Genomic DNA, 26,029 nt, shown 5'->3' with positions numbered 1-26,029 from the left:
AACAGCCCGGGCCCTCCAGGGGTTTTAGACTTCAACTCCCACAATTCCTAACAGCCGATAGGCTGTTAGGAATTGTGGGAGTTGAAGTCCAAAACCCCTGGAGGGCCCAAGTTTGCCCCTACCTGATATAGAAGCCCCCGAGAATATTGATTCCTCCCTTATGTGCGGAATTCTGCCAACGCCCACTAGATGGTGCACCATATCTATAGAAGAGTTACAATTTCTCAAGCCACGCAAAACCCTGAAGGATTTCTAAAATACTTGGGATCAACGTAAGTGTCCTGTCTACATTTCAAGCCTAGGGCTTACTTTCCGGCTGGGTGAAATAATCTTCCACAACACAGAAGAGGACAAAGGTCTTAAACAACAGAAATAGGATGCTAATTGATTTGACTGTATGTTTTTTCTACTCCTCGAGTCTGATTTTGCAAACATTTGCTGTGAGTTTTCCGGGTTGTATGGCTATGTTCCAGAAGCACTCCCTCCTGACGTTTCGCCCACATCTGTGGCAGGCATCCTCAGAGGTTGTGAGGTCTGTTGGAAACTAGGCCAGTGAGGTTTATATATCTGGAATAATGTCCAGGGTGCGAGAAAAATACTCTTGTCTGTTTGAGGCAAGTGTGAATGTTGCAATTGATCGCCTTGATTAGCATTGAATAGCCTTGCAGCTTCAAAGTTTGGCTGCTTCCTTCCTGGGGGAATCCTTTGTTGGGAGGTGATTAGCTTGCCCTGATTGTTTCATGCCTGGAATCCCCCTGTTTTTGAGTGTTGTTCTTTTTTTCCCATCTTTTACTAAACAAATGGTTTAAAAATACTAATCAAGATAAGGAAAACTGACTGCATTCCATTAAAATATTTTCTTGATTTGCATTTTTTAAAAATATGTTTTTATTGTAAAACATGGATTTTTACAAAAAAAATAACAACAAAATCCATCTCTATTGCGATATACACATCAAATTATATATTCTCAATAACATTACATTTGCTAATTCCACCTTTGTCTCCCACTTATGTCTATTGGTTTTCACCCCTCCCTCCTCCCCCCACCCTCTGGGAACTGTACTTTCTTTCATTCAGATATTATTTTAATTGATCAATCGTAAATAGAAAATGATTCAATTCTTTATATTTTCTTTGTCCTTTGACTTTCTCTATCAATCTTCCCCATTTCAGATCCCAGTTCTTTTTGATTCGGCCTGATATATATTTAGTTCTCCTTTCAAGGATGTAATCCTGAAGCATAAAATCAGCAAGGTATTCATACCATTTTTTAACCTCCCACTTTGTTTGCTCTTTCCAACCCAAGGCAACTGTTGCTTGAGCGGCAACTATCATGTATTTTATAATTTCCCCCCAGTCCTTAGTGTTTTTGTTCTTGTGTAGTTTCTGGATGAAGAAATCTTTATTTTTCAAAACCAATTTATGTCCTGTTAAATCTTCTATTTCCTTCTTTACCTTGTTATAAAATGTTTGTACTTTATCATATTCCCACCACATATGAATATAGGAGCCAATTTTTTCTCATCCATGCCAACACAATTTTGTGGTTGTTTTAGTTATATAAGCTAATTGGATTGGGGTTCTATACCATTTAGTCATTATTTTTCTTTGTTCTGACCTTTTCGCCTAAACATTTCCTCACCTGGGAAGGTCAGCCAGCTGTCTTCCTGGGCTTCATCTACATGAGACTGGAATCAATCACCCATCACGTTTGGATCAGTCCATCTCTACTGATCCCATAACTTCCAGCTGTGCATAGGACAATAGGATATGTTGTCGAAGGCTTTCATGGCCGGGATCACAGGGTTGTTGTATGTCTTTCGGGCTGTGGCCATGTTCTACAAGTATTCTGGAATACTTCTGGAACATGGCCACACAGCCGGAAAGACATACAACAACCCTGACAATAGGATCCTTTCACTGGGCCACCTGCCTTTTGTCTTAACTACCTGGACAAGTGACTCACTCACCACCCGGTGTCGTACCTCAGCGCTGGTTCACCTTGCTACACACACACACACTCCACCACAGCAGGCTTGAGTTTTTCAGTTTATTGATAAAAAAAATAACAAAACTTAATAAAAAGCAGTAAAGCAAACAATAATCCAATTGAGAGTGCAATCTGTAAAACACAGTTCAGAGTGTTTATAGATAAAAGTACAGAGTTCCAAGAATAACAAATCAATTCCAGAGAAACCAGAAAACATGAGCTTCAAAAGTATAATCCAAACACATGAGACGAGGCAAGAGCCGAAACTAAGAAAGAGTTGAATCATCAACAGCGATGTTGCTCTGACTGAAATCTTTCCAAATTACATCTCCTTTAAAACCTCCTTGCAACCTAAGAACACATTCCTCTGGGCTCTAGTCCCCCCCCCCCCCGCCCCCACGCTTGCCTCCCAATTCTCACAGAGCGTCTGGGGCCTGATCTCAATTTCAACCTGGAATCCCTGTCTAACACAAATTCATCCCCCTCATTTCCATCTGGACTTTGTTGACAATTCTCAGACTCCCGTGAAAGGTCATCCTTATCACAAACTTCGGCAACATCTCTGCTAAACTCAGAGCTATCCACATTCCCCTGTTTTGTCTGTTTCTCTAAGCTATCAACACTTTCTGAATCCACCTGCATTTCAGAAACGTCAACATTCCCAGGGACAAACTGCTGTTCAAACTGCTGTTCCACAAATCCCCCTTCATCATCAGACTGAACCACAACGCCCGGTATGACCAGCCAGTACACCAGGAGGCCAAACCTCGTTGTCACACAAAAACATTTCCCCTTTCCCAGGAACTTGCCACTTAATCCTTTCAGGATGGACAAAATATTTATGTTTTTGGATTCTATTAACATCAACACCAGAGGCATTCCACCCATTCTCTGGGAACTTGTATAACAATCATGTCAACAATAAAGACTCCTGGGACCTGATGGCCCTTGCTAGGACCACATAACCCATTCATAACTCATTTCAGCACCTTTGTCTCCTGGACTTCCCCACCCTGTTTCGGCCAATGGACAGAGACAAATCTACATCGGAGGCGAGGAGCACCTCCCCATTGGCCAGCAGGTGCTGCAGTCCCGCCTCTGTGGGGAGTCCTCCCTGATGTCATCGGAGCTCAGCCAATCACAGTGGAGCCGGGAACAGCTGGAAGGTGAGTAAAATATATAAAAATGCCTGTTTTGCTATGTATGGTATCTCAGCTTCCTTTGGCATCACTATCAACTGATTGAATAAAAACCTTGGTGATTTCATCTTCAACTTGGTGAGCTTTATTTTGGAAAATTGGGCTTCTTCTTGCTCGCCAGGCACACGGACTCACAAGGATGGCTGATCGGTGGTGCCGGTTGCAGCTTCTCAGACTCGGTATCCGCACCTCAGGTTTCTGTATCTGCGGCCATTTAAAATTTCTCTATTGTATGAAGACAGGAAACTAGAACTTTCACAATGAATAATATCATGGGTGGACATTTTAAATTCCAGTATGTTTAATCATGCAGTAATTCACCATCAGGCTGGTTTCAATCAATGATTTGGAGACCTCCAAGAACCCTGTTTGTCAACAGTCTTGCCTCATGTCTAATAGTCTCTATGCCATGGCTTCATTGAGTGCATCAGTCCATCTGTATTATATTCTTCTTCTTCTTTTCCTTCTTGCTTCCACTTTCCACTAAAGTAATGTAATGTAAACTGAAATACTAAATTAGAATCTGAAAAAGCCCTCTCCCCGCTTTTAAGGTAAACTCAATTAAATGTTAAAGACTTTTAAAAAGCTTTTTTGATGTAAATATAACATATTTTTCACTAATAACACTGGTTTAAGTACTGCCAGTCTATTTCCAAATGTATATTTTATTAGAAGATACTGAAAAAATAAAATAGCATTATCTTTCACATGCGTCTATCCATGCCATTCACCAACCATGCTATTAACTTACAATGCCTGCAGCGTTTTAAAATAATATCTGAACAAAAGATGGAAGGTATATCTGAATGTACCATGACATCTTTAGGTGTTCTACAATTCTTGGTGATCTTCAGATCATAAAATTCCTGACTCCCAATTATTTAGCAATAGTTGGGTGGTAAGTGTAGAAATAGCCTAAAATATGTTTTCAAAGGCTTTTATGGTTGGAATCACTGGGTTGCTGTGAGTTTTCTGAGCTGTATGGCCATGTTCCAGAAGCATTCTCTCCTGACGCTTTGCCCACATCTATGGCAGGTATCCTCAGAGGTTGTGAGGTCTGTTGGAAACTAAGTAAGTGGGGTTTATATATCTGTGGAATAATGATCAGGCTGGGAGAAAGAACTCTTGTCTGGAGGCAAGTGTGAATGTTGCAATTGGCTACCTTGAGTAGCATTGAATGGCCTTTCCGCTTAAAGCCTGGCTGCTTCCTGCCTGGGGGAATCCTTTGTTAGGAGATGTTAGCTGGCCCTGATTGATTCATGCCTGGAATTCCCCTGTTTTCTGAGTGGATGAATCAAGGAACATGAACACAAGGCAAGGAATATGAAAGGCACTGCAGACTGATTCAACCAAAGAAGTCAGCCAGAGCAGAGCACTTGACACAGCATATTATTTGAGAACACAGAAATGCTGAACCATTCTAACAACCATCTTGTCAGACTACACAGAGAAGCCACTGAAATCCACAAAGCATGTGAATAATTTCAACAGAATGGAAGAAACCATGAAAATGAACAAAATCTGGCTACCAATATTTAAAAAACCTCTAAAATCAGGACAGTAAATAAAGAACACAATTCTGAAAAGAGGGAAATTCCAGACATGGATCAATCAGGACCAGCTAACATCTCCCAACAAAGGATCCCCCCAGGCAGGAATCAGGCAGGATTTGAAACTGAAAGGCCATTCAATGCTACTCAAGGTAGCCAGTTGCAACATTTACATTTGTCTCAAATAGACAAGAGTTCTTTCTCCCACCCTGGGCATTACACAGATATATAAACCCCACTTGCCTAATTTCCAAAAGACCTCACAACCACTAAGGATGCCTGCCATAGATGTGGGTGAAGTGTCAGGAGAAAATTATTATGGAACATGGCCATACAGCCTGGAAAACTCACAGCAACCCAGCCTAAAATATATTTCCATTATGAAGCCAGTCTGCTGTAATTTCTACTCAGATTTTTATACTGATGAATTATGAGCTTCATTCAGTCCTCAAGATTATTAAACTATAAAAATTGGCCTTATGCACCGGATTCTAGTAGGTGGATCTCGGAGTTCTAATACATAAGCAAAATTAACTGTGCCAATTTGACATTTACCCACTGTTTTAATTAAACATTTTAAAACTTTTTCTGAAGTCATGTTTCAATAGCCCATATTTTAGGAAAAAAAGCCATTTAGAAAACATTTTGTAATATAGGTAAAAGTAAAGGTTTTCCCCTGACATTAAATCTAGTTGTGTCCAACTCTGGGGGTTGGTGCTCATCTCCATTTCTAAGCAGAAGAGCCAGCGTTGTCCGTAGACACCTCCAAGGTCATCTGGCCAGCATGGAGCTCTGTTGTCTTCCCGCCAGAGCAATATCTATTGATCTACTCACATTAGCATGCTTTTGAACTGCTAGGTTGGCAGAAGCTGGGGCTAACAGTGGGAGCTCACCCCGCTCCCCGGATTCGAATCGCCAACTTTTTGGTCAGCAAGTTCAGTGGTTTAATTCACTGTGCCACCGGTTCCCAGAATTTCATGCTTATGGAGGAATTCTGGGAGATTTAGTCCAAAAAAGTAAGATTTCCACATCCTGGCACTCAAGGACATAAGACAAGGTTCTTCATATTTTTTTCCTTAAAAGATATTAATTCCAGAACAAAGCTATGTATTCAACTTCATCTGTCCTTTATAAGATTTTGTCAAGGTCCTCTATTTTGGAACATCAGAAATACCTTTGTAGCTAAAGTACAAGATTCCCCTGCGAAAACTCTGTTGATCTTTAAAATTGTAGATGTGAGGAAAGGAATCTGCAAACTTCAATGGGAAAAATATTGCTTCTTTTGTTTTTCTATAGTTATCACTATACTTCACAGAAGGGTTTTTTAAATGTTTGGTACTTTATTATCTTGGACAGATATGACCCCGTACTTATGACTGTATCTGGGAATTAATCTGCAATTGTTAAAATGTACAATCTTTTCTGGTAGAAGAGATTTGGTCAAATGATTACTTCAGAGCTTCTTAAGCACGGCACAATGCAAATCCGCCTGCTACTGTCTAATCTGTTGGTCCATATTTGCATTCTCTATAATGGAAAATTACATTGAGCACTACATTGATAGGCAGGTATCTTCCAAGGTAGCCTCCTGTCTTTTCACATAGCCTTTTTCACTCATTTGTTTGCCATTTTAAAAAAGGAATTCCATTTTACTATTCCATTGTGTATATTGGGATATGAACATCCATAGATTTTGGTATCCAATGGTTGTGTGTGTGTCCTGGACCCAAACCCCAGCGGATACAGTGGCCCACAATAATAAGGTTTGTTGGTAGATTATATGCCATATTGCAACATTAATGTCATCTGGATAGTATTAACAGCAAACTCAGGGTACGTCTACACTGTAGAAGTAATGCAGTTTGACACCACTTTTCCTGCCACGGCTGAGTGCTATGGAATCATGGGAATTGAAGTTTTATAAGACCTTTTGCCTTCTCTACCAAAGGGTACTGGTGCCTCACTAAACCACAAACCCATAAATTCAGAGCATTGAGCCATGGCAACTGGTGAAACTGGTGTGACACTGTATTAATTCTACCATGGAGATGCACCCTCAAAATTAACTCACATGCAACTTCTCTTGAGGGCCAGAGAGCTGATTCTGAGTTTTGCGAACTGACTCAAAGTATGATTTTAAACGCACTCTAGATAGATGCAAAATTATATTTGTATTTTTCAAAGTAAATTCATCCAAATTATAGTTTATGATATTGGAATTTTAGCTTTCAATTGCTCAATGTCTGCTCCTTTCCCCCCTTTTCTATTTTGAAATGATCATTTTCATCAGTTGTGTATTGATGCTAGAGATTAGAAAAGTTACTTTATTGAACTAACATTTTTGGCAGAGCACCCCAGTCACTTCCATTAAAAAAATCCTGCATTCTTTACTTGTGACCTAAATGAAGAGAATGATGTATTTGGAGTTCTAAAATAAAAGCCCATGAAGATAATTCACCCTGGAGACAAAGCAGGAGAGGGCTAGGAGATGAATTGCCTGCCAGGGCAGATGCAGCCAAAATCTATAAGAAATGAGACATCATAACCCAAGGCTATACAGAATTGCTTCATGCTTTGCTTCATCTCCAGTAGAAACCCCAATTTGCTTGATAGTTTCTACATATTCAGTCAGTCCATTTTATTGTACATAATCACAGCCTCTCATTTTTATGAAGAAAAACATATTCTTAAGAGAATGATCAAATCAATAAATTCATTCTGTTGTAAAATATTAGATATCATCTATACTGCATTTTTTAATAATTGTTTTTGACTGAGATGTAATCGAGAGAAGTGCTGGAGGTTATAGTCCAAATACATCTGGAAGACTGTACATCATTGCTCTAAATCAGGGCTTCTTCTTCCCACTCGTGACCCCTTTCCATCTGGGAAATTTTGACATTACCCGAGATATATCGGTATATCAAATAGGTATAAAATTAAATGTTTACTGATAATAAACCGGCATTTGCAAGGCATTCTAAACAGGCTGGTTTACCTTTTAATGAAGCATTTTCGGCAGAGTCCACTGTAAACACTGCACATTGTTGCTAAAAAATTCACTTAAATTTTACTCTTGCCATTTTTTCTGCAACCAAAACATTGAGCTTAGAAGACATCATTTGGGATCAGGGCCCACAGGTTAAGAAGCAGTGCTCTAAATTTAGGACCACACGAAGGAGTCGAATACCAATTTATCTTCTACAACCCATGATTCTCCCATCAAAAGCTCCCTATCCCATTTTATTCCCAATACTTACTTCTGTGCCAGCCTGCAGGCAATTCTTTCGTCTCTCACCACCTTTTTCCCAAGGGGATTGCAGTTGCTTTTATTTTACATATATAAAAAGGTAAAGGTTTCCCCTTGATATTAAGTCTAGTTGTGTCTGACACTGGAGGATGGTGCTATCTCCATTTCTAAGCCAAAGAGTTGGCGTTGTCCGTAGACGCCTCCAAGGTCATGTGGCCAGCATGACTGCATGGAGTGCTGTTACTTTACCACCGGAGTGGTGCCTATTGATCTACTCATATTTGCATGCGTTCGAACTGCTAGGTTGGCAGAAGTTGGGGCTAACAGTGGGAGCTCACTCCGCTCCCCAGATCCGAACCACTGACCTTTTGGTCAGCTAGTTCAGCAGCTCAGCAGTTTAATCTGCTACGCCACTGGGGGCTCCGTATAGATATCATTGTCATATACTTATATATCATTGTCAATTTTTAAAAATTGTACAATTATGCTAAAAAAAGGAATTGTAAGGCATGTTGGGTAGGGAATAGTGCAATAATAGAGTTATGAGTGTGTGTGGAAGACTGATTGTGAGACCATGGATTGGTGAACTGAGTTGCACTACTGAAGAGCGTGCGATATCATAGAATTGTAGAATTGGAAGATATCACATGGGCCATCCAGTCCAATCCCCAGACATGCAGGAAAAGCACAATCAAAGCATCCCTGACAGATATCCATCCAGCCTTTGTTTAAAAGCCTCCAAAGAAGGAGCTTTCACCACACTCCAAGGCAGAGAGTTCCACTGCTGAACAGCTCTTACGGTCGGAAGTTCTTCCTAATGTTTAGGTGGAATCTCCTTCCCTGTAATTTGAACTCATTGCTGCGAGTCCTAGGCCCCTTCTGCGCTGCCATATAAAATCCAGATTATCTGATCTGAACTACGGTAGATTATATGGCAGTGTAGACTAATATCATCCAGTTCAAGCAGATAATGTGGATTATCTGATTTGATAATATGGATTATACGGCAGTATAGAAGGGGTCCCAATCTCCAGGGCACAGGAAAACAAGCATGTTCCCTCTCCCTTATGGCATCCTTTATAATATTTATACATGGCTATCATGTCTCATCTCAACCTTCTCTTCTGCAGGCTATCAAAGGTGCTAAACTTGGTATGTATCCATTATCTACGTACTACTGCTTCTTAAACTGGATACTAACTCCATATGGGGTTTGCTTAGCTCAGGCATGGGCAAACTTCGGCTCTCCGGGTGTTTTGGACTTCAATCCCCACAATTCCACAATTGTGAAAATTGAAGTCCAAAACACCCGGAGAGCCGGAGTTTGCCCATGCCTGGCTTATCTTAATGTTGGCATTGTGAAAAATTTGTCAGCAGTAAAAGGTTTCTGAAAGCCACTCGTTTGCACAATTCTTTTAGCAGCAATCTGCAGTGAATCTGAATGTTTTCTACTTGAGGAAGGGGCATTTTGGAACCATCCGCTTACTTCAATGATAGACAAATCAACATGTAGGCATGACGTAATATGAAGATGACACTGTTAAGCCCATATAAGATTATGAATAATTACCACACTTGTAATATTTTTAGTTCCTTCCGTAGAAGCTTTATAGTTGTATCATTTATTCGGGAACACTGTTTACCCTGTAAAGCTAGTCCAAACAATGGGCCATAAGAGAGCAAGCAGGTAATAAGTCACTAGAACAGTTAGGGTGTGCCCAAACTGTCACTATTGTATTTCAGTTCTGTTTGGTTTTATCTTTCAGTGTCCTGGCACTAATCTCATGTATTTTCTGGATCCGGCGGCTTCCTTAACCGTTGAACTGCAAGCTTGGTTATAATTTCCCTGAACTGGTGAAAAACATGCAGAGGTCAGTCCATATAACCATTCATGCCTTGATGAATCTTTGAAGAAGGAAATGGAAAGTTACAAGGTCTAGCTTGCTGTTGAAATCCAGTGTACACTTTGGGTGCATCTACACTGTAGAATTAATGCAGTTTGTCACCACTTTTATGGCCAGGGCTCAGTGCTATGGAATCCTGAGATTTGCAGTTTGGTGAGGCATCAAGACTCTTTGACAGGGAAGGCTAAAAACCTTGTGAAGCTACAGCACACATTAGTTCTTTTCATGTCAGGAGTGACTTGAGAAACTGCAAGTTGCTTCTGGTGTGGAAGAATTGGCCGTCTGCAAGGACGTTACCCAGGGGATGCCCTGATGTTTTGATGTTTTGATGTTGTGGGAGGTTTGATGTTTTGATGTTGTGGGAGGTTTCTCTCATTTCCCTGCATGGGGAGATGGAGCTGACAGAGGGAGCTCACCCACGCTCTCCTCAGATTCAAACAGGCAACCTTCAGGTCAGCAACCGAACCTTCAAGTCAGCCGTGCTGTTGGCACAAGGAGCTCACATAACTGAACATTGAGCCATGGCAGCTAAAATGGTATCAAACTGCATTAATCCTACAGTGAAGATACATGCCTGGACATACCATTTGGCAGAGTGACATGTCTGCATCGGGAAACAGTTGGTTCTAGTACCAAGGAACTGGAGAAGAGAGCTGTATACTTAATGATTCAACTCTCTCCTCCCCACGTTCTAAAGTGTTTAAATGTCCCATTAGGTAAAGGTAAAGGTTTCCCCTGACGTTAAGTCCAGTCGTGACCAACTCTAAGCCGAAGAGCCGGCGTTGTCCTCCAGGTCATGTGGCCGGCATGACTGCATGGAGCGCCGTTACCTTCCTGCTGGAGTGGTACCTATTGATCTACTCACATTTGCATTTTTTCAAACTGCTAGGTTGGCAGGAGCTGGGGCTAACAGTAGGCGCTCATTCCGCTCCCAGGATTTGAACCTGGGACCTTTTGGTCTGTAAGTTCAGCAGCTCAGTGCTTTAACACCAGGGCCCCCTAAATGTCCCATTAAGAAGGTAAAAGTTGTTTATAGTTTGTCTTAATGTTCACAGTTTTGTGGATAACAGGGATACTAAAAATAAAAGCTCCCATTGGCAAAGCAGTGAAGACAGTGTAATATTAGGTTGGATCTGCACTGCCCTATATCCTAGGATCTGATCCTAGATTATCTACTCTGGACTGGATTATATGAGTCTAAACTGCCAGATAACTTGGGCTAAGTAGACAATATGGGATCAGATCCCGGGATATAGGGCAGTGTAGATCCAGCCCTAGTGAGGCCCCATCTACACTGTCATATAAAATCCAGATTATCTGCTTTGAACTGGACTATATGGCAGTGTAGACTCATATAATCCAGTTCAAAGAAGATAATCTGGATTATTTGATTTTATAATCTGGATTATATGTCAGTGTAGATCCAGTTCAAGGTGACTGACTTGGGTTAAGAGATTTGTGATACAATTTAAAGACAGCAAACTAACCATTTATTGTTAAATGTTAACAAGAAAATAAGAAACATTTGGGTGTTTTCACATATTCTACCTCAAACAGATTTGGATCTTTTATTCTGAAGATTACCACAGGGAAGATTACCAGTCTAACGGTGTTTTCTATTTTTATTTTTATTTTTGCAGTAGCTGGCTGAACTGCTGATCTGAAGGTTGGGTTGCTGACCTGAAGATTGCGGGTTTGAATCCGCCAGATGGAGTGAGCTCCTGTCTGTCAGCTCTAGCTTGTGAGGACATGAGAGAAGCCTCCCAGCTAACACATCCGGGAGTCCTCTTGGCAACGTCTCTGTAGATGGCCAATTCTCTCACACCAGAAGAACTAGCAGTATGTTCTCTAGTCGCTTCTTATATGATAAAAACAAAACTCAGATGATCAAATCGGATAACTCACATTATCTGCTTTGAACTGGATTATATAAGTCTACACTGCCATATAATCTGGATTTTATATAGCAGGGTAGATGGGGCCTAACTTTTTCCATTCCCACTTTCCAATCAGCTGTCTCAGGGCTGCAGTTTCTTTGCTTGTATGATCCATCATAGAAACTCAAGAAGAATGAGGGATTATCACTTTCTCCATGAGTTAAATGTGTTTATTCTCAAGTTGTTTTCATTCCAAATATGAGGACATTTGTGAATTATGGTACATTCTTATTGGAACCAGTCTGAAACAAAATTTTGATCTACCTGAACTAGCTAAATTTAATATGTCCAGCTATTTCAGGCATGGTAAGGATCATTTTTCTTGTTAGAGATGAGGAAACTCTTTTTAAAAAGGAAGGAAGGAGGAAGAGAAGGACAGATGGAAGGGAAAGAGATGGCAAGACAAAGTTCCTGCATGGGGATCTATGCCCTGAACACTGAAAGAGATCTACACTGTAAAATTAATGCAGCTTGACACCACTTTAACTGCTCAATGCCATGAAATCACAGAAGTTGCAGTTTTACAAGGTCTTCAGCCTTCTCTAACAAATAGTGCTAGTTTCCCACCAAACTACAACACCCAAGATTTCACATCATTGAGCCATTGCAGCTAAAGTGGTGTCAAACTGCATTCATTCTGTAGTACAAATGTGACCCTAGATGGGAAAATCTCTGTTTCATTTGTGTGCAACCCACAAACTCTTCCAAATTAAATTCAAATAACTCTACTAATGTTGATAAATTGTTATCAAATAGTCACTGTAGAAAGAAGGAAAACAGATATAGTTCTTGCTTTCTCAGCTATGATTGTCATCTAGTGCTGCTACAGGCATATTTCTTTTCATGCTCGCCTTTTGGGAACTACTGTGTAAATCTCTGTAACTGGTCACATCCGGCATAAGAACAAAGCCCCCCAGGCCTTGACTTTCCTGTATCCAAACAATACTAACAGCAGCGCTTACAGGACACATGAGTCATGACACACTTTGCGTGTTACAACATCCCACCAACTTTTCCTGTTCCTATTCAAGTTCTCCCTAGGAAAAAAAAAGACACTTCTGCCTTTGAGAAGAAAAAACCCAAAGTTCAATACAGTTAGTCAAGTCACACCCAGAAGCAGTGAGTCAGTGTGATGTATTGAGCATCTCTGTACGCAAAGTTTTATTGCCTGTTCCATCCAGGAGGATTACCAGAAAGATTCTGCAACTACATGGAAAGTGGTATGGAGAAATGTATTAGCCATAGCATGCTGTCATAAAGCACATATTTTGCAGATGTGATTCCTACCCAATTCTGGGATTTGCAGGATTCCCTCTTCTATTTCACACTATACTACAAAATGAATTGGCTGACCTTGGACCGGTCATTTTTCCTCATGGTGCATCTACACTGCAGAATTAATGCAGTTTGATACCACTTTAACTGCAATGGTTCAGTGCTATGGAATCCTTGGCGCTATAATTTGGTGAGGCATCAGAACCCGATGGCAGAGAAGGTTAGAGACCTTAAAAAACTACAGCTCCCATAATTCCATAGCATTGAGCCATGGCAGTTAAAGTAGTGTCAAAATGCATTAATGTTGACAATGTAGATGCAGCCTCAGTTGGACCTTCCTTGACAGATTGCTGGAAGAAAGGTGATAAATACAGGTAATATATAAGTAATAAGCTAAGGTTGCTATCTTACAAGCCAGGGTGAGACTTCAAATGTATGCAAGAAGACAATTTTTCTCAGTCATTCTTCCTAATCCTACAAACTATTAAAAACTTCCCTAAAATTTGCCTGTAAGTGACTTTTGGTTTCTAGAATTCCTCTTCCAGTTACCAAAAATGTTGGTATTACAAGTCAGTGCTGGAAGAACAGATTTTTTTTTCAAACCCGTCAAGTAATTTACTCCAATATCATCTCCTCGGACTTGCAACGGCCCTCCAGGGACACGGAGACATTAAGTTCTTTCTCATTTCCTGCAATTGTATGCCACATTTGTGTTTTTATTTATTAGGGCATTTATACCCCTTCCTTCAGCCAAATAGACTTCCAAAGCAGAGTCTTCTATTCACATATGATGGCTAATTCAAGTGACTACATCACAGGGGTTAAAAACAAAAAATAAAAAACAAGATTTGTTTAGGAGGGGCTTGGCATTATCTTTCTCAGAAGCTGACACTGTCACTTGCCTGAGATCACTTAATAGGTTTCCATAATTAAGTGGGGATTTGAACCCAGGTCTCCTAGTTGAACACTCAAGCCATTACACCACTCAGACTGTACCACTAAGCTGCAATCCTGTAGCACTCACTGGATGTGTGCTTTGAGAGCTGGTGTTTCCTTAGAAATTATTTGTGTATATATTCTGTTATGTTTTTACTTTATACTTTCTCCAAATTCCTTAAGGATTGATCCAGTGCTATCAAGAGTCAAAGAGCCAAGGTCACCCAGTTGGATTTTGGGGCCAAGATGATAACCCAGATCTCCCCAGTTCAATGAGATAATCACTAAGCAACAGCAATTGTACACTGGAAAAGTATGGCTAACTTCAACAGAATTACTTTTGAGCTGGTTCTTCTCATAATTTGATCTTGGGATCATGTCCAAGCAGAAACACAACAAAAGATATAATGGACAGAAGAGAGCCAGTGTGGTACTGTGATTTAAGTGTTGGATTTAGACACTGGGAAATGACAACCTTCTTCAAGCCTTCTCTAATAATCTGTTTGTCTATGATTCTGTTGCTTACTGTTTCCTGTGTGTGTCCTGGTATGCATGCTCTATGGTTTCTGAGAAGTTGTGGAAGGGATTGCTGACCACATGTTCTCTCTCTCTCTCTCCTTTTGACTATGTGACCTGCTGATAGCTGTTTTGTTACGAGAGGCGCTGGTCAGATGGCACAGAGAATTATCTGAAACATATCTGAAACTGGATGGATAAGTTTTATCTCGGTGTATGCTGAACACCTGAAGGTTGCAAGTAAACCAAATATGTTATTTTTTTAATCAAAGTCTACTTTATCTTTGGCTCTTGAGTGCATGATATAAATGCATGGGAGAGTATATATATAGCAGAGTCTCACTTATCCAAGACTTGCTTATCCAAGGTTCTGGATTATCCAAGGCATTTTTGTAGTCAATGTTTTCAATATATCATGATATTTTGGTGCTAAATTCGTAAATACAGTAATTACAACATAACATTACTGCATATTGAACTACTTTTTCTGTCAAATTTGTTGTATAACATGATGTTTTGGTGCTTAATTTGTAAAATCATAACCTAATTTGATGTTTAATAGGCTTTTCCTTAATCCCTCCTTATTATCCAAGATATTCGCTTATTCAAGGTATTGCTGGCCCGTTTAGCTTGGATAAGTGAGACTCTACTGTATATTGAACATTGAAAAATATTTCTGAAGCACTGCTGTTTTTTTATGCAGTGGCAAAATCTCTGTTTTCCTAACAGATCAGAGATAACAGGTTATTCAGTCTAACAACTGAAACCATTGTCTTGCACAATTATATCTGGTTGTATACCACAAGAGAAGATTATACTCTAAAGGGTTTTTGGCTCTTCTCTGAAAGGTCATGCTTTTCTAAAAAGTTATTATTTCCAAAGGGTTATGAATTCCATTTTCCAACCCCCCCCCCCCAAAAAAAAACAAAACAAAAACAAAACAAAACAAAAAAACCAGGGTTTGAATCCCCACTTGGCTATGGAAACCTAATGAGTGACTTTGGGCAAATCTGAGGCCGCATCTACACTGCCATATAATGCAGTCTGAAACTGTGTTTTATGGTCAGATTCCTATAATACAATTCAATGTAGTTAAACTGCGTTATATGAGTCTACACACTGACCATATAATTATATGGCAGTCTAGATGGAGCCACACTTTCTCTGCATCAAAGGAAGGCAAGGACAACTGCCCTCTGAAAAAGTCTCAAATCTTGTGACAGGTTTTCCTTAGTGTAAACAAGAAACGACCTGAAGGCACACAACAAGAACAATAATGTTTACAGCCACTACATGTCCTAACAACAGCTGTCTTCGGAGCACCTTGTGAAACAGATGATGTAAGATAAGACACAAAAGCGTGGCGTCCTCAGTTCAGTTGTAACCTGAAGGAGAGCTTATCTGATATCTTTCCAATGGAAAAAAAACACGCAGAGCTGTCTCCTCTCTGAATGTCGTCACCGGAAAAAAACAGTATCTATTTGCCAAGAATATAGCCTTCTTTGTGGTGGCACCATAACTTGGAATGCCCTCCTGAAATAGGTATGATTGGAGACCTGTTTTTCTTTTCAGCATCAAATAAAAATATCCCCCTTTACCCAGGCATTTAAGCATCTGTGTGTTTGTACATATATAGCCAGCCCTCCACATTCATCGATAGATTCAACTAACCATGGTTTGCAAATAGGTAAGGACATTGGTAGCAGAACTGCTTCAAAACCATAGATTCTAGATTTCCACAGTCAGTAATAATATTAGGTAGCAGCAGGATTCTGGGAGTTGTAGTCCAAAAAACTTTAACTCAGCAATTGATATTAGGGCAATTTAAAAAAAATACCCTTGAACAGCCATAGTTAATTCTGTATGGGTGGGGAAGGAGCAAGATTCGACTTTTCATCTGTTGAACTGTGAGGTTTCTTTCCAGTTTGGAAAACCTTTGAATTTTCCCATTGATAGTTAACAATTATATAACCTACTGACCAGAGGCACCGGGGATGCATCTACACTGTAGAATTAATGCTATTTGACGCCACTTTAACTGCTATGGCTCAATGCTGTGAAAATATAGGAGCTGCAGTTTGGTGAGGCACCAGCACTCTTTGGCAGAGAAAGTAAAAGGAATTGTAAAACTACAGCTCCCGTGGTCCCATAGCATTGTGCCATGTAAGGTTAATATGTTAAATGTGGAAATAACAAATTTTAAATTGAATAATATAGACAAAATAGAAAATGTTATAATAACTAAAAGTATGTGGGATCCAGTTAGGAATTATTTAGAGAATGCATTAAGCTGTGCTGGAAAAACTGAGATTAAGACTGATATTTCAAGCGTAATTTCTGTAGTTTATTTACAAACAGGGGCAGAAGGTGGTAGTGGGATACAAGTAAAGGTTTTCCCCTGACGTTAAGTCCAGTCGTGACCGACTCTGGGGGTTGGTACTCATCTCCATTTCTAAGCCAAAGAGCCGGCGTTGTCTGTAGACACCTCCAAGGTCATGTGGCCGGCATGACTGCATGGAGCGCCGTTACCTTCCCGCCGGAGCGGTACCTATTGATCTTCTCACATTTGCATGTTTTTGAACTGCTAGGTTGGCAGGAGCTGGGGCTAACAGTGCGCGCTCATTCCGCTCCTGTGATTTGCACCTGGCACTATATAAATTGTGGGAGTTGAAGACCAAAACACCTGGAGGGTCGAAGTTTGCCCATCCCTGCCTTCGAGCCACAAGTGCTGTTGGGTTGCCGTTCCCATTATCCCCAGTCGATATGGCAGATAATAATCAAAAGCAATGGGAATAGCTATTTGATAACATATGGGAGACCTAAATTGGGTAAAACTAAAGAGCCGGTGGCGCAGCATGTTAAAGTGTTGAGCTGCTGAACTTGCGGACCGAAAGGTCGCAGGTTCAAATCCGGAGAGCGGAATGAGCTCCCGTGGTCAGCCCCAACTCCTGCCAACCTAGCAGTTCGAAAACATGCAAATGTGAGATCAATAGGTACCACTCCGGCGGGAAGGTAACAGCGCTCCATGTAGGCATGACCTTGGCGGTGTCTACAGACAACACCGGCTCTTCAGTTTAGAAATGGAAATGAGCACCAACCCCCAGAGTCGGACACGACTGGACTTAATGTCAGGGGAAAACCTTTACTTTTACCTATTAAGGTGGAAAAGCTGAGATTACGACTGATATTTCCATAGTTTATAGTACAAACTGTATGTCCAGAGAGAGGAGCAGAAGGTGGGAGTGGGGTAAAACAATAAATTTTATACACATTCACATATATATAAATTGTGGGAATTGAAGTCCAAAAACACTTGGAGGGCCAAAGTTTGCCCATGCCTGCCTTTAAGCCACAAGTGCTGCTGAGTTGCCATTCCCATTATCCCCAGTCCGTATGGCGGATAATTATCAAAATCAATGGGAACAGCCATTCGAGAACATCTGGGGGACCCAAATTGGGTAAAAAAAACTAAAGAGAATGGACTAGATAAAAAAAGTTATATAGTTGGCCCTCTGTATCCATGGGAACCCGGGTGGCGAAGTGCTTTAAAGCTCTGAGCTGCTGAACTTGCAGACCAAAAGGTCCCAGGTTCAAATCCGGAGAGCGGAATGAGCTCCCGTGGTCAGCCCCAACTTCTGCCAACCTAGCAGTTCGAAAACATGCAAATGTGAGATCAGTAGGTACTGCTCCGGCGGGAAGGTAACAGCGTTCCATGTAGACATGACCTTGGCGGTGTCTACAGACAACACCGGCTCTTCAGTTTAGAAATGGAAATGAGCACCAATCCGCAGAGTCGGACAGGACTGGACTTAATGTCAGGGGAAAACCTTTACCTTTAAAGAGCATGGTAAGGTAAACCTTTGCATGTTTTCAAACTGCTAGGTTGGCAGAAGCTGGAGCTAACAGCGGGCGCTCACTCCGCTCCCCGGGTTTGAACCTGGGACCTTTCGATCTGCAAGTTCAGCAGCTCAGCGCTTTAACACACTGAGCCACCAGAGGCTCCTAAAGAGCATGGACAAGGTAAAAAAGTTATATAGTTGGCCCTCTGTATCCATGGATTCAACAACTCTTTGAAAGGGATTTGATAAGGCTGGATGAAAATGATAGCCTTGAACTAGAACTTGCAAAACTACAACTCCCGGGATCCCAGCCCTGGGAAATTAAAGCACATGCATTCCACAGAGGCAGCCTTGAAGCCTTGCCTGGCAAAGGAGTGCTGGTGCCTCCCCCAAAACTACAACTCCCAGGATCCTATTGCATTCATGGAGCCAGTGGGAGTTAAAGTGGCAGCCGCCTGCAATTCATTCTACCCTGTAGTGAGTGGATTGGGATTGCATTCAAAGAGTGGAAGCTGCTGCTGCTGCGGCGGCGGCGGTGCTTGGTTGCAAGCGGGCCCCAAGGAGGGGCCGCGGGGAGAGGGAGTGTCCTTTGCCCGCGTTTCCCCTCCTTCTTTCGGGGGAGGAGAGAGGAGGAGGCCGGCGAGAAGGAGCAGCAGGAGGAAGTGGAGGCGTCGGCGGGGAAGAACCGGGGGACGGCAGCCTCTCCGCCTGGCCATTGCAAGGCAGGCACCGGGCTCTTCGGGTCTCTCTCCGTCCTTCTCTCCTCTTCTGGCCTCGCCAAGGGCCTCCTTGGCCAGCCAAACAACTCCCCAAGTTTCCCTGATGGCTGCAGAAGGGCTCCTTTTTGGCTCCTCCAGATCCAAGGCGAAGGAATAACACCCCTCTTTTTGCAAAAAAGGAAAAAGAAAATATCTCCCCCAAATAACCCCAGATGGCTGGGAAATCTTAAGAAAAGACCCTTCTCTGAGCAACCCAAGAAGAGGACAGCATTATTTGCGTATCCACATCAACCTCCCCCTTGGTTGCATTTTGTTATTATTTTGCCCTGGAAGAGAAGATGCAGACCTTTCTGAAAGGGAAGCGGGTGGGCTACTGGCTGAGCGAGAAGAAGATCAAGAAGCTGAATTTCCAAGCCTTTGCAGAGCTTTGCAGGTAAGAAAGAGCCTTTGGAAAGAATCAGTTGTCTTTCTCTCTGTGTGTGTTTCAATGTGAAGATCATTCATTGCATTTTCCTAAATCCATCACTACTACTACTATCTCAAGGATCTTAGGAATCAGTTCTGCCTCTGGCGTGTGTGTGTTTGTGTGGCAAGTGGGTAGATCTGCTCTGTAGAATCAATGCAGTTTGATTCCACCATGGCTCAATGATATGGAACCCTGGGATTTGTAGTTTGATGAAGCACCGGCTCTTTTGGGCAGAGAAGGCTCAAGACCTTGTAATACTACAACTTTAATGATTCCACCATGGCTCAGTGATATGGAACCCTGGGATTTGTAGTTTGATGAAGCACCAGCTCTTTTGGGCAGAGAAGGCTCAAGACCTTGTAAAACTACAACTTTAATTATTCCACCATGGCTCAATGATATGGAACCCTGAGATTTGTAGTTTGGTGAAGCACCGCCTCTCTTGGTCAGAGAAGGCTCAAGACCTTGTAAAACTACAACTCTCGTGATTCCATGGTATTGAGCCATGACAATTCAAGTGGTGTCAGACTGCATATATATCACTACTTTAGCATCTCTCAATGAATGCAGTTTAATTCCACCATGGCTTAATGATATGGAATCCTGGGATCTGTATCTTGATGAAGCACCGGCTCTCTTGGGCAGAGAAGGTTCGAGACCTTGTAAAACTACAACTCTCATTATTCCATGGTACAGAGCCATGACAATTCAAGTGGTGTCAGACTGCATATATATCACTACTTTAGCATCTCTCAATGAATGCAGTTTGATTCTACCATGGCTCAATGATATGGAACCCTGGGATCTGTAGCTTGATGAAACACCGGCTCTCATGGATGAAGAAGGCTTGAGACCTTGTAGAACTACAACTCTTGTGATTCCATAGTACTAAGCCGTGACAGTTCAATAGGTGTCAGGCTGCATTAATTCTGAAGTGTAGATGCTCTCTATATATATCACTATTTTAGCATCTCTCTATGATTGCAGTTTGATTCCACCATGGCTCAATGATATGGAGTCCTGGGATTTGTAGTTTGATGAAGCACTGGCTCTCTTGGGCAGAGAAGGCTCGAGACCTTGTAAAACTACAACTTTTGTGATTCCACCATGGTTCAATGATATGGAACCTTGGAATTTGTATTTTGATGAAGCATCAGCTCTCTTGGACGAAGAAGGCTCGAGACCTTGTAGAACTACAACTCTTGTGATTCCATAGTACTAAGCCATGACAGTTCAATAGGTGTAAGGCTGCATTAATTCTGAAGTGTAGATGCTCTCTATATATATCACTACTTTAGCATCTCTCTCAATGAATGCAGTTTGATTCCACAATGGCTCAATGATATGGAGTCCTGGGATTTGTAGTTTGATGAAGCACCGGCTCTCTTGGGCAGAGAAGGCTCAAGACCTTGTAAAACTACAACTCTCGTGATTCCATAGGTACTAAGCCATGACAGTTCAAGTGGTGTCAGGCTTCATTAATTCTGAAGTGTAGGTGCCACCTATATATATATATATATCTCACTACTTTAGCATCTCTCTCAAGAATCTAAGGAATCATTTGTGCCTTCTGTGTGTATCAGCAGGTGCATCTACACTGTGGAAATAATGCAGTTGTATCCCATTTTAACAGTCATGGCTCAGTGCGATGGGATCCTGGTAGTTGTAGTTTGGTGAGACACCAGCTCTCTTGGACAGAGAAGGCTCAAGACCTTGTAAAACTACAACTCCATTTATTCCATAGCATTGAGCCATGGCAGTTCAAGTGGTGGAGAATGAAAATAATAATGTGCTGTCGAAGGCCTTCATGGGCAGAATCACTGGATTGCTGTGAGTTTTCCAGACTGTATGGCCATGTTCCAGATGCATTCTCTCCTGATGTTTTGCCCACATCTATGGCAGGCATCCTCATTGGTTGTGAGGTCTATTGGAAACCTCCTTATACTGCTCTTTCCAAGACACAGTTTCCAACAGACCTCACAACCACTGAGAATGCCTGCCATAGATGTGGGCGAAACATCAGGAGAGAATGCTTCTGGAACGTGGCCATACAGCCTGGAAAAGTCACAGCAATCCAAAATAGTAATGCATCCCCTTTTTCTGGACTCTTAACCTGACTCTCTCAATGATCATCTTAAGATGGGCCTCTTGTTCCTTTAACCATGATCTTAGATCAGCCAGCTCCTTCCAAGACACAATAGGATCCTGATAATTGCTATTTGGGGAATAAGCTTTACAAGTCATAATAACACCCTTGATCAAAGAGAGGGGAGCCCATGCCTGATGCCACGAGGATGTGAGAAACCTTGCAGTTTGCTGTGCTTCTTTGGCTGCCACCGCCTCCTTCCTTCCTTCCTTCCTTCTCACTCTCTCTCCTGATGTACCAATAACAGATGCAGTATAATATGAGGCTTTGGGGATTATGGAGACACGTGCAAAATTTGTTTCAGATTGAAGGAACTTCATAACCGCACTTGTTACCGCTTATGATAACTTCCTGCTATCATACTAATTGGTCCAAGAAGGCAAATTACTATCCTTTGGACAAATAAGCAAAGTCCTATGCTGTTATTGAGGATTTATTTTTTATGGTAGGTTAGAAGCTCTTTCGAGCCATAATATGTATCTTATAATGCATGCACTGCCTTGAATCCCATTATACTTATAATTATGAACTGTGTTTTATTTGGGTTGCTGTGAGTTTTCTGGGCTGTATGGCCATGTTCCAGAAGCATCCTTACTAATCTCCTTTATTCCTAGTATACACAGATTTTATCCCTCGTCCTAACTCTGAGTATGTCCACGGCTCTGGTTAGTTGTTGGATTATTGAATTATGATGTTCGATTTTTATATATTTAATATATTAATTTTGAAATATAAATTTATGCTATGTATCATTGTGTTTTTAGAGCTTGATCCCCATGTAAGCTGCCCCGAGTCCCTTCGAGGAGATGGGGTGGGATATAAGAATAAAGTTGTTTTTGTTGTTGTAGTTATTATTATTATTATTATTATTATTATTATTATTATTATTATTATTATTTTCTCCTGATGTTTTGCACACATCTATGGCAGGCATCCTCAGAGGTTGTGAGGTTTGTTGGAAATTAGGCAAATAGAGTTTATATATCTGTGGATTGTTCAGGGTGGGAGAAAGAACTCTTGTCTGCCTGAGGCAAATGTGAATGTAGCAATTGGCCAGCTTGATTAGCATTAAATAGCTTGACAGCTTTAGAGCCTGGCTGTTTCCTGCCTGAGGGAATACTTTTTTTGGGAGATGTTAGCTGGCCCTGATTGTTTATTGTCTGGAATTCCCCTTTCTTCTGTGTTACTTTATTTACTGTTCTATTTTAGAGTGTTTTTTATACTGGTAGCCAGATTTTGCCTAGTTTCCAACACGTCACAACCTCTGAGGATGTCTGCCATAGATGTGGGTGAAACGTCAGAAGAGAATGCTTCTGGAACATGGCCATACAGTCTGGAAAACTCACAGCAACCCAGTGATTCCGGCCATGAAAGCCTTCAACAACACGGATATTTTATTTATTGTTCAGGATTCAAGATAGCCAACAACAAAAACAACACAATTGATAACTGATACTCCCTCTGCAAAAATGGGGGGGGGGGGGGAGCCCTAAAATAAAACAGGGTGATAAATATTCTGTAACTGGCCCTAAGGGATACGCTTTCTTGTTTGATAAAGGATAGGTTAGTTGACAGCTTTCTTAAAGCATGGTAACCATTTGTATCATTCATTAAAAAATGTGAAAGTGCCTACAGGTTTTGAAGATGACATAAAACATCAGGATATTAAGGCATAAAATAGAGGTCATTTATGATAAGATTTCATCACATATCTTTCTGGTGAGAGGTGGGGAGTCTATTTTAGTTTAATGTTTTTATTATATGGTTATTGGGTTGTTGTGAGTTTTCCAGGCTGTATGGCCAGGTTACAGAAGCATTCTCTCCTGACGTTTCACTCACATCTATGGCAAGTATCCTCAGAGGTTGTGAGGTCTGTTGGAAGCTAGGCAAGTGGGGTTTATATTTATTATATGCTAGCTTGAGTCCCCAATGGTGCCCGGGTTATTTGAAAAGGGCATTGTTTGTTTTTGGTTTTAGGTAATATCAGTTTGGTCATATGTTACCTAATGTCTTAGGAAAAAAACTCAGTCTTTCCTGTTGGTTTTTATGAATGCTCCCATTAGAAAATGCATTAGGATGTGGGTAAACTGCAGTTCCTAAACATCTTGAGTCAATCCTCCCCAAAGTCCACCTGTATGCACAGTTGGCCATGTTGAATTTGTGTGCCAAGTTTGGTCCAGATATGTCGTTGATGAGGTTCAGAGGGCTCACGGAATACAGGTGAACTGTAACTCCCAGAGTTAAAAATCAATCACCCCCAAAGTCCACCACTGTTCCCAGTTGGCCATGGTGAACTTATGTGCCAAGTTTGGTCCAGATCCGTCATCATATGGGTTCAGAGTTCTCTTAATATGGGTGAACTATAACTCCTGGATGACAAGGTCAATCACTCCCAAACCCCACCAGTATGCAAAGTTGGCCATGTTGGGTATGTGTGCCAAGTTGGTTCCAGGTCCATCGTTGGTGGGGTTCAGAGTGCTCTTAGATTGCAGGTGAACGAAACATCCCAGTCCCTCCAACTCCTACAAATCATGGTGATTTCTCCCCAAACCCCTCTCTCTAGTATGTTCCGTTTCTGTGTGTCATAGAAACAAATAGGAAAGGGTTAAGGGAGAGGCAGTGGATGGGGTCATTCAGATTCCACACCAGTGGAGAGAGAAAGGAACACTGGGATGTGGCTCGCTGTAACCTGCAATGCCCTTGGAGGGAGGGCATTGGTGGCTCCTCAGCACTGTGGAGTAAAGCTGTTTGTGGAGGAGAGAATCTGTCTGTGATGACTCATGGGCCTTGTAGTCCTGCTTATGACACTGTAATACCTGATGATGAAGAAAACTTGGGTTTTTTACCTTCCCAGTCTGAACTGGAATCTTCTCAGCCAGATCTTTCCCAGGCAGATCTGGGAACCTTGCACCTGCAAGAAAGTTGTGACCCAGAAGTATGTCAAACAAATCCGGAGCCCACTTCTCCTGTGTTCTCCCGCCATGAGTTTTGTAAACAACAGAGAGGTTTGGAAGCTGCTTCGCGCAGGAGTGCGAGGATAGCAGCCAAGAATTCAGCCAATTAAGTCTCCTTTTTCGTGAGAATCCTTAAGGAGTCAAACATCTGGTCTCAAAGATTAGCTTTCGTTTCTGGTTCCCAGAGAACTGCTTCGGCGGGAAAGTTAGACTCTATATAGGTGATTTACCCGCGAAGTAACTTCGCGGAGTCAATTCGTCAACCTCCGGAGCGAGTTGTGTCTGGACAGCGCGCTCCGTTTCAAGCCTCGCTCCTGCTCAAGCCTTGCCCTGCTTTCCAGCCTTCGCTCCTGTTTTGCCTTTGTTTACCTACGGACCTTGCTTGTTTCCCAGGACTAAACATTGCCTTGTATCACGGATTTTACCAAGTTTTTCCACGGACCTTGTTCTTGTTCCTTGTTACCTTGTTCCACGTTTTAAGCCTTGTTTCAAGTATCAAGTTATTTCCTAGCCTTGCTCAAGTTTATGGACTAAAGGACCTTGTCATCTCCCCTCACTTTGCCTGGCAAAGTGAGTGTTTCGGTTATTGGATTACAACTTTGGACCTTAATATTTCATATTGGACATCGCTTTTTTGGGCTAATTGAGACCTTTCCTGAAAGGTCTGCTTTTGGACAATTTCATATACTTGCTTTTATTAACTTTATATTTTCCTTCAATAAAGATATTAGTTAGATTCTGGCCTCTGTGTTTGGTTATTGGTGCCTTTGCAGCCTGGGTCCTGACAGTTTGACTCCGCCGCCCATAAGCACCAATTAACCAAGGCCAGAATGTCGACCGGAGCCGCGCCGGCTGGGCAGCCGCTCAGCTACACCATCAGCAAAGATGAAGTGGATCGCATCCGTGACAGACTCAACGCGCAGGATGGAGAAATAAAAGGATTGAGGGAGCGCGGAGTCCGCCTCCCGGCCATGGCGTTGCCAACTAAGTTTTCTGGAGAAGCTTCCAAGGTCCAAGTTTTCCGCCGCCAGTGCCAGGCTTACCTAGAGGCCCGTGCCGCCGAGTTTCCCCAAGAAGACATCAAGGTGGCGTGGGTTTACAGCCTTCTAGACGGACCAGCGGCCAGCTGGGCGACGGCCCTATTCGATCAAGCCTCTTCCCACCTAAGAACAGCGCAACGCTTCTTGGATCACCTTAAGGAGACCTGGGGAATCGAGGACAATTTGGAGGCAGCCGGCCATAAACTCCGGCGCCTCTTTCAAGGAGACAGACCCATGTCTCAGTACATAGCTGAGTTCCGAGTGCTGGCCCACAGCACCGGCTGGAACGATGTAGCCCTCAGGGG

General features: G+C 41.9%; 1 protein-coding gene and 1 long non-coding RNA gene across 3 annotated transcripts in view; both read left to right on the top strand.

Annotated features, from left to right (window-relative positions):
- Window positions 1-37: 37 nt before the first annotated feature.
- On the top strand, window positions 38-16,321 carry LOC134295547 (uncharacterized). 2 transcript variants are annotated; one of them, XR_010002170.1, is made up of 4 exons: window positions 38-272; window positions 2,980-3,159; window positions 9,759-9,863; window positions 11,537-16,321. It is a non-coding gene; the product is annotated as an uncharacterized LOC134295547 (long non-coding RNA). The 2 variants fall into 2 exon arrangements; XR_010002171.1 differs by having other exon boundaries at window positions 41-3,159.
- A 2,576-nt stretch (window positions 16,322-18,897) lies between these two features.
- The window catches only part of itpk1 (inositol-tetrakisphosphate 1-kinase), a 173,603-nt gene continuing 166,471 nt past the window's right edge, over window positions 18,898-26,029 (top strand). Inside the window, exon 1 of the mRNA XM_003214341.4 lies at window positions 18,898-19,551. Coding sequence (XP_003214389.1) covers window positions 19,457-19,551 — 95 coding nt within the window. The 5' untranslated portion in view covers window positions 18,898-19,456. The remainder of the gene's footprint in view (window positions 19,552-26,029) is intronic.

The sequence above is a fragment of the Anolis carolinensis genome, chromosome 1 (assembly GCF_035594765.1).
Source record: "Anolis carolinensis isolate JA03-04 chromosome 1, rAnoCar3.1.pri, whole genome shotgun sequence".
In the NCBI taxonomy this organism is placed as follows: Eukaryota; Metazoa; Chordata; class Lepidosauria; order Squamata; family Dactyloidae; genus Anolis; species Anolis carolinensis.
The sequence above is the reverse complement of the archived record's forward strand: the minus strand, read 5'-3'. Positions and strand labels throughout refer to the sequence as shown.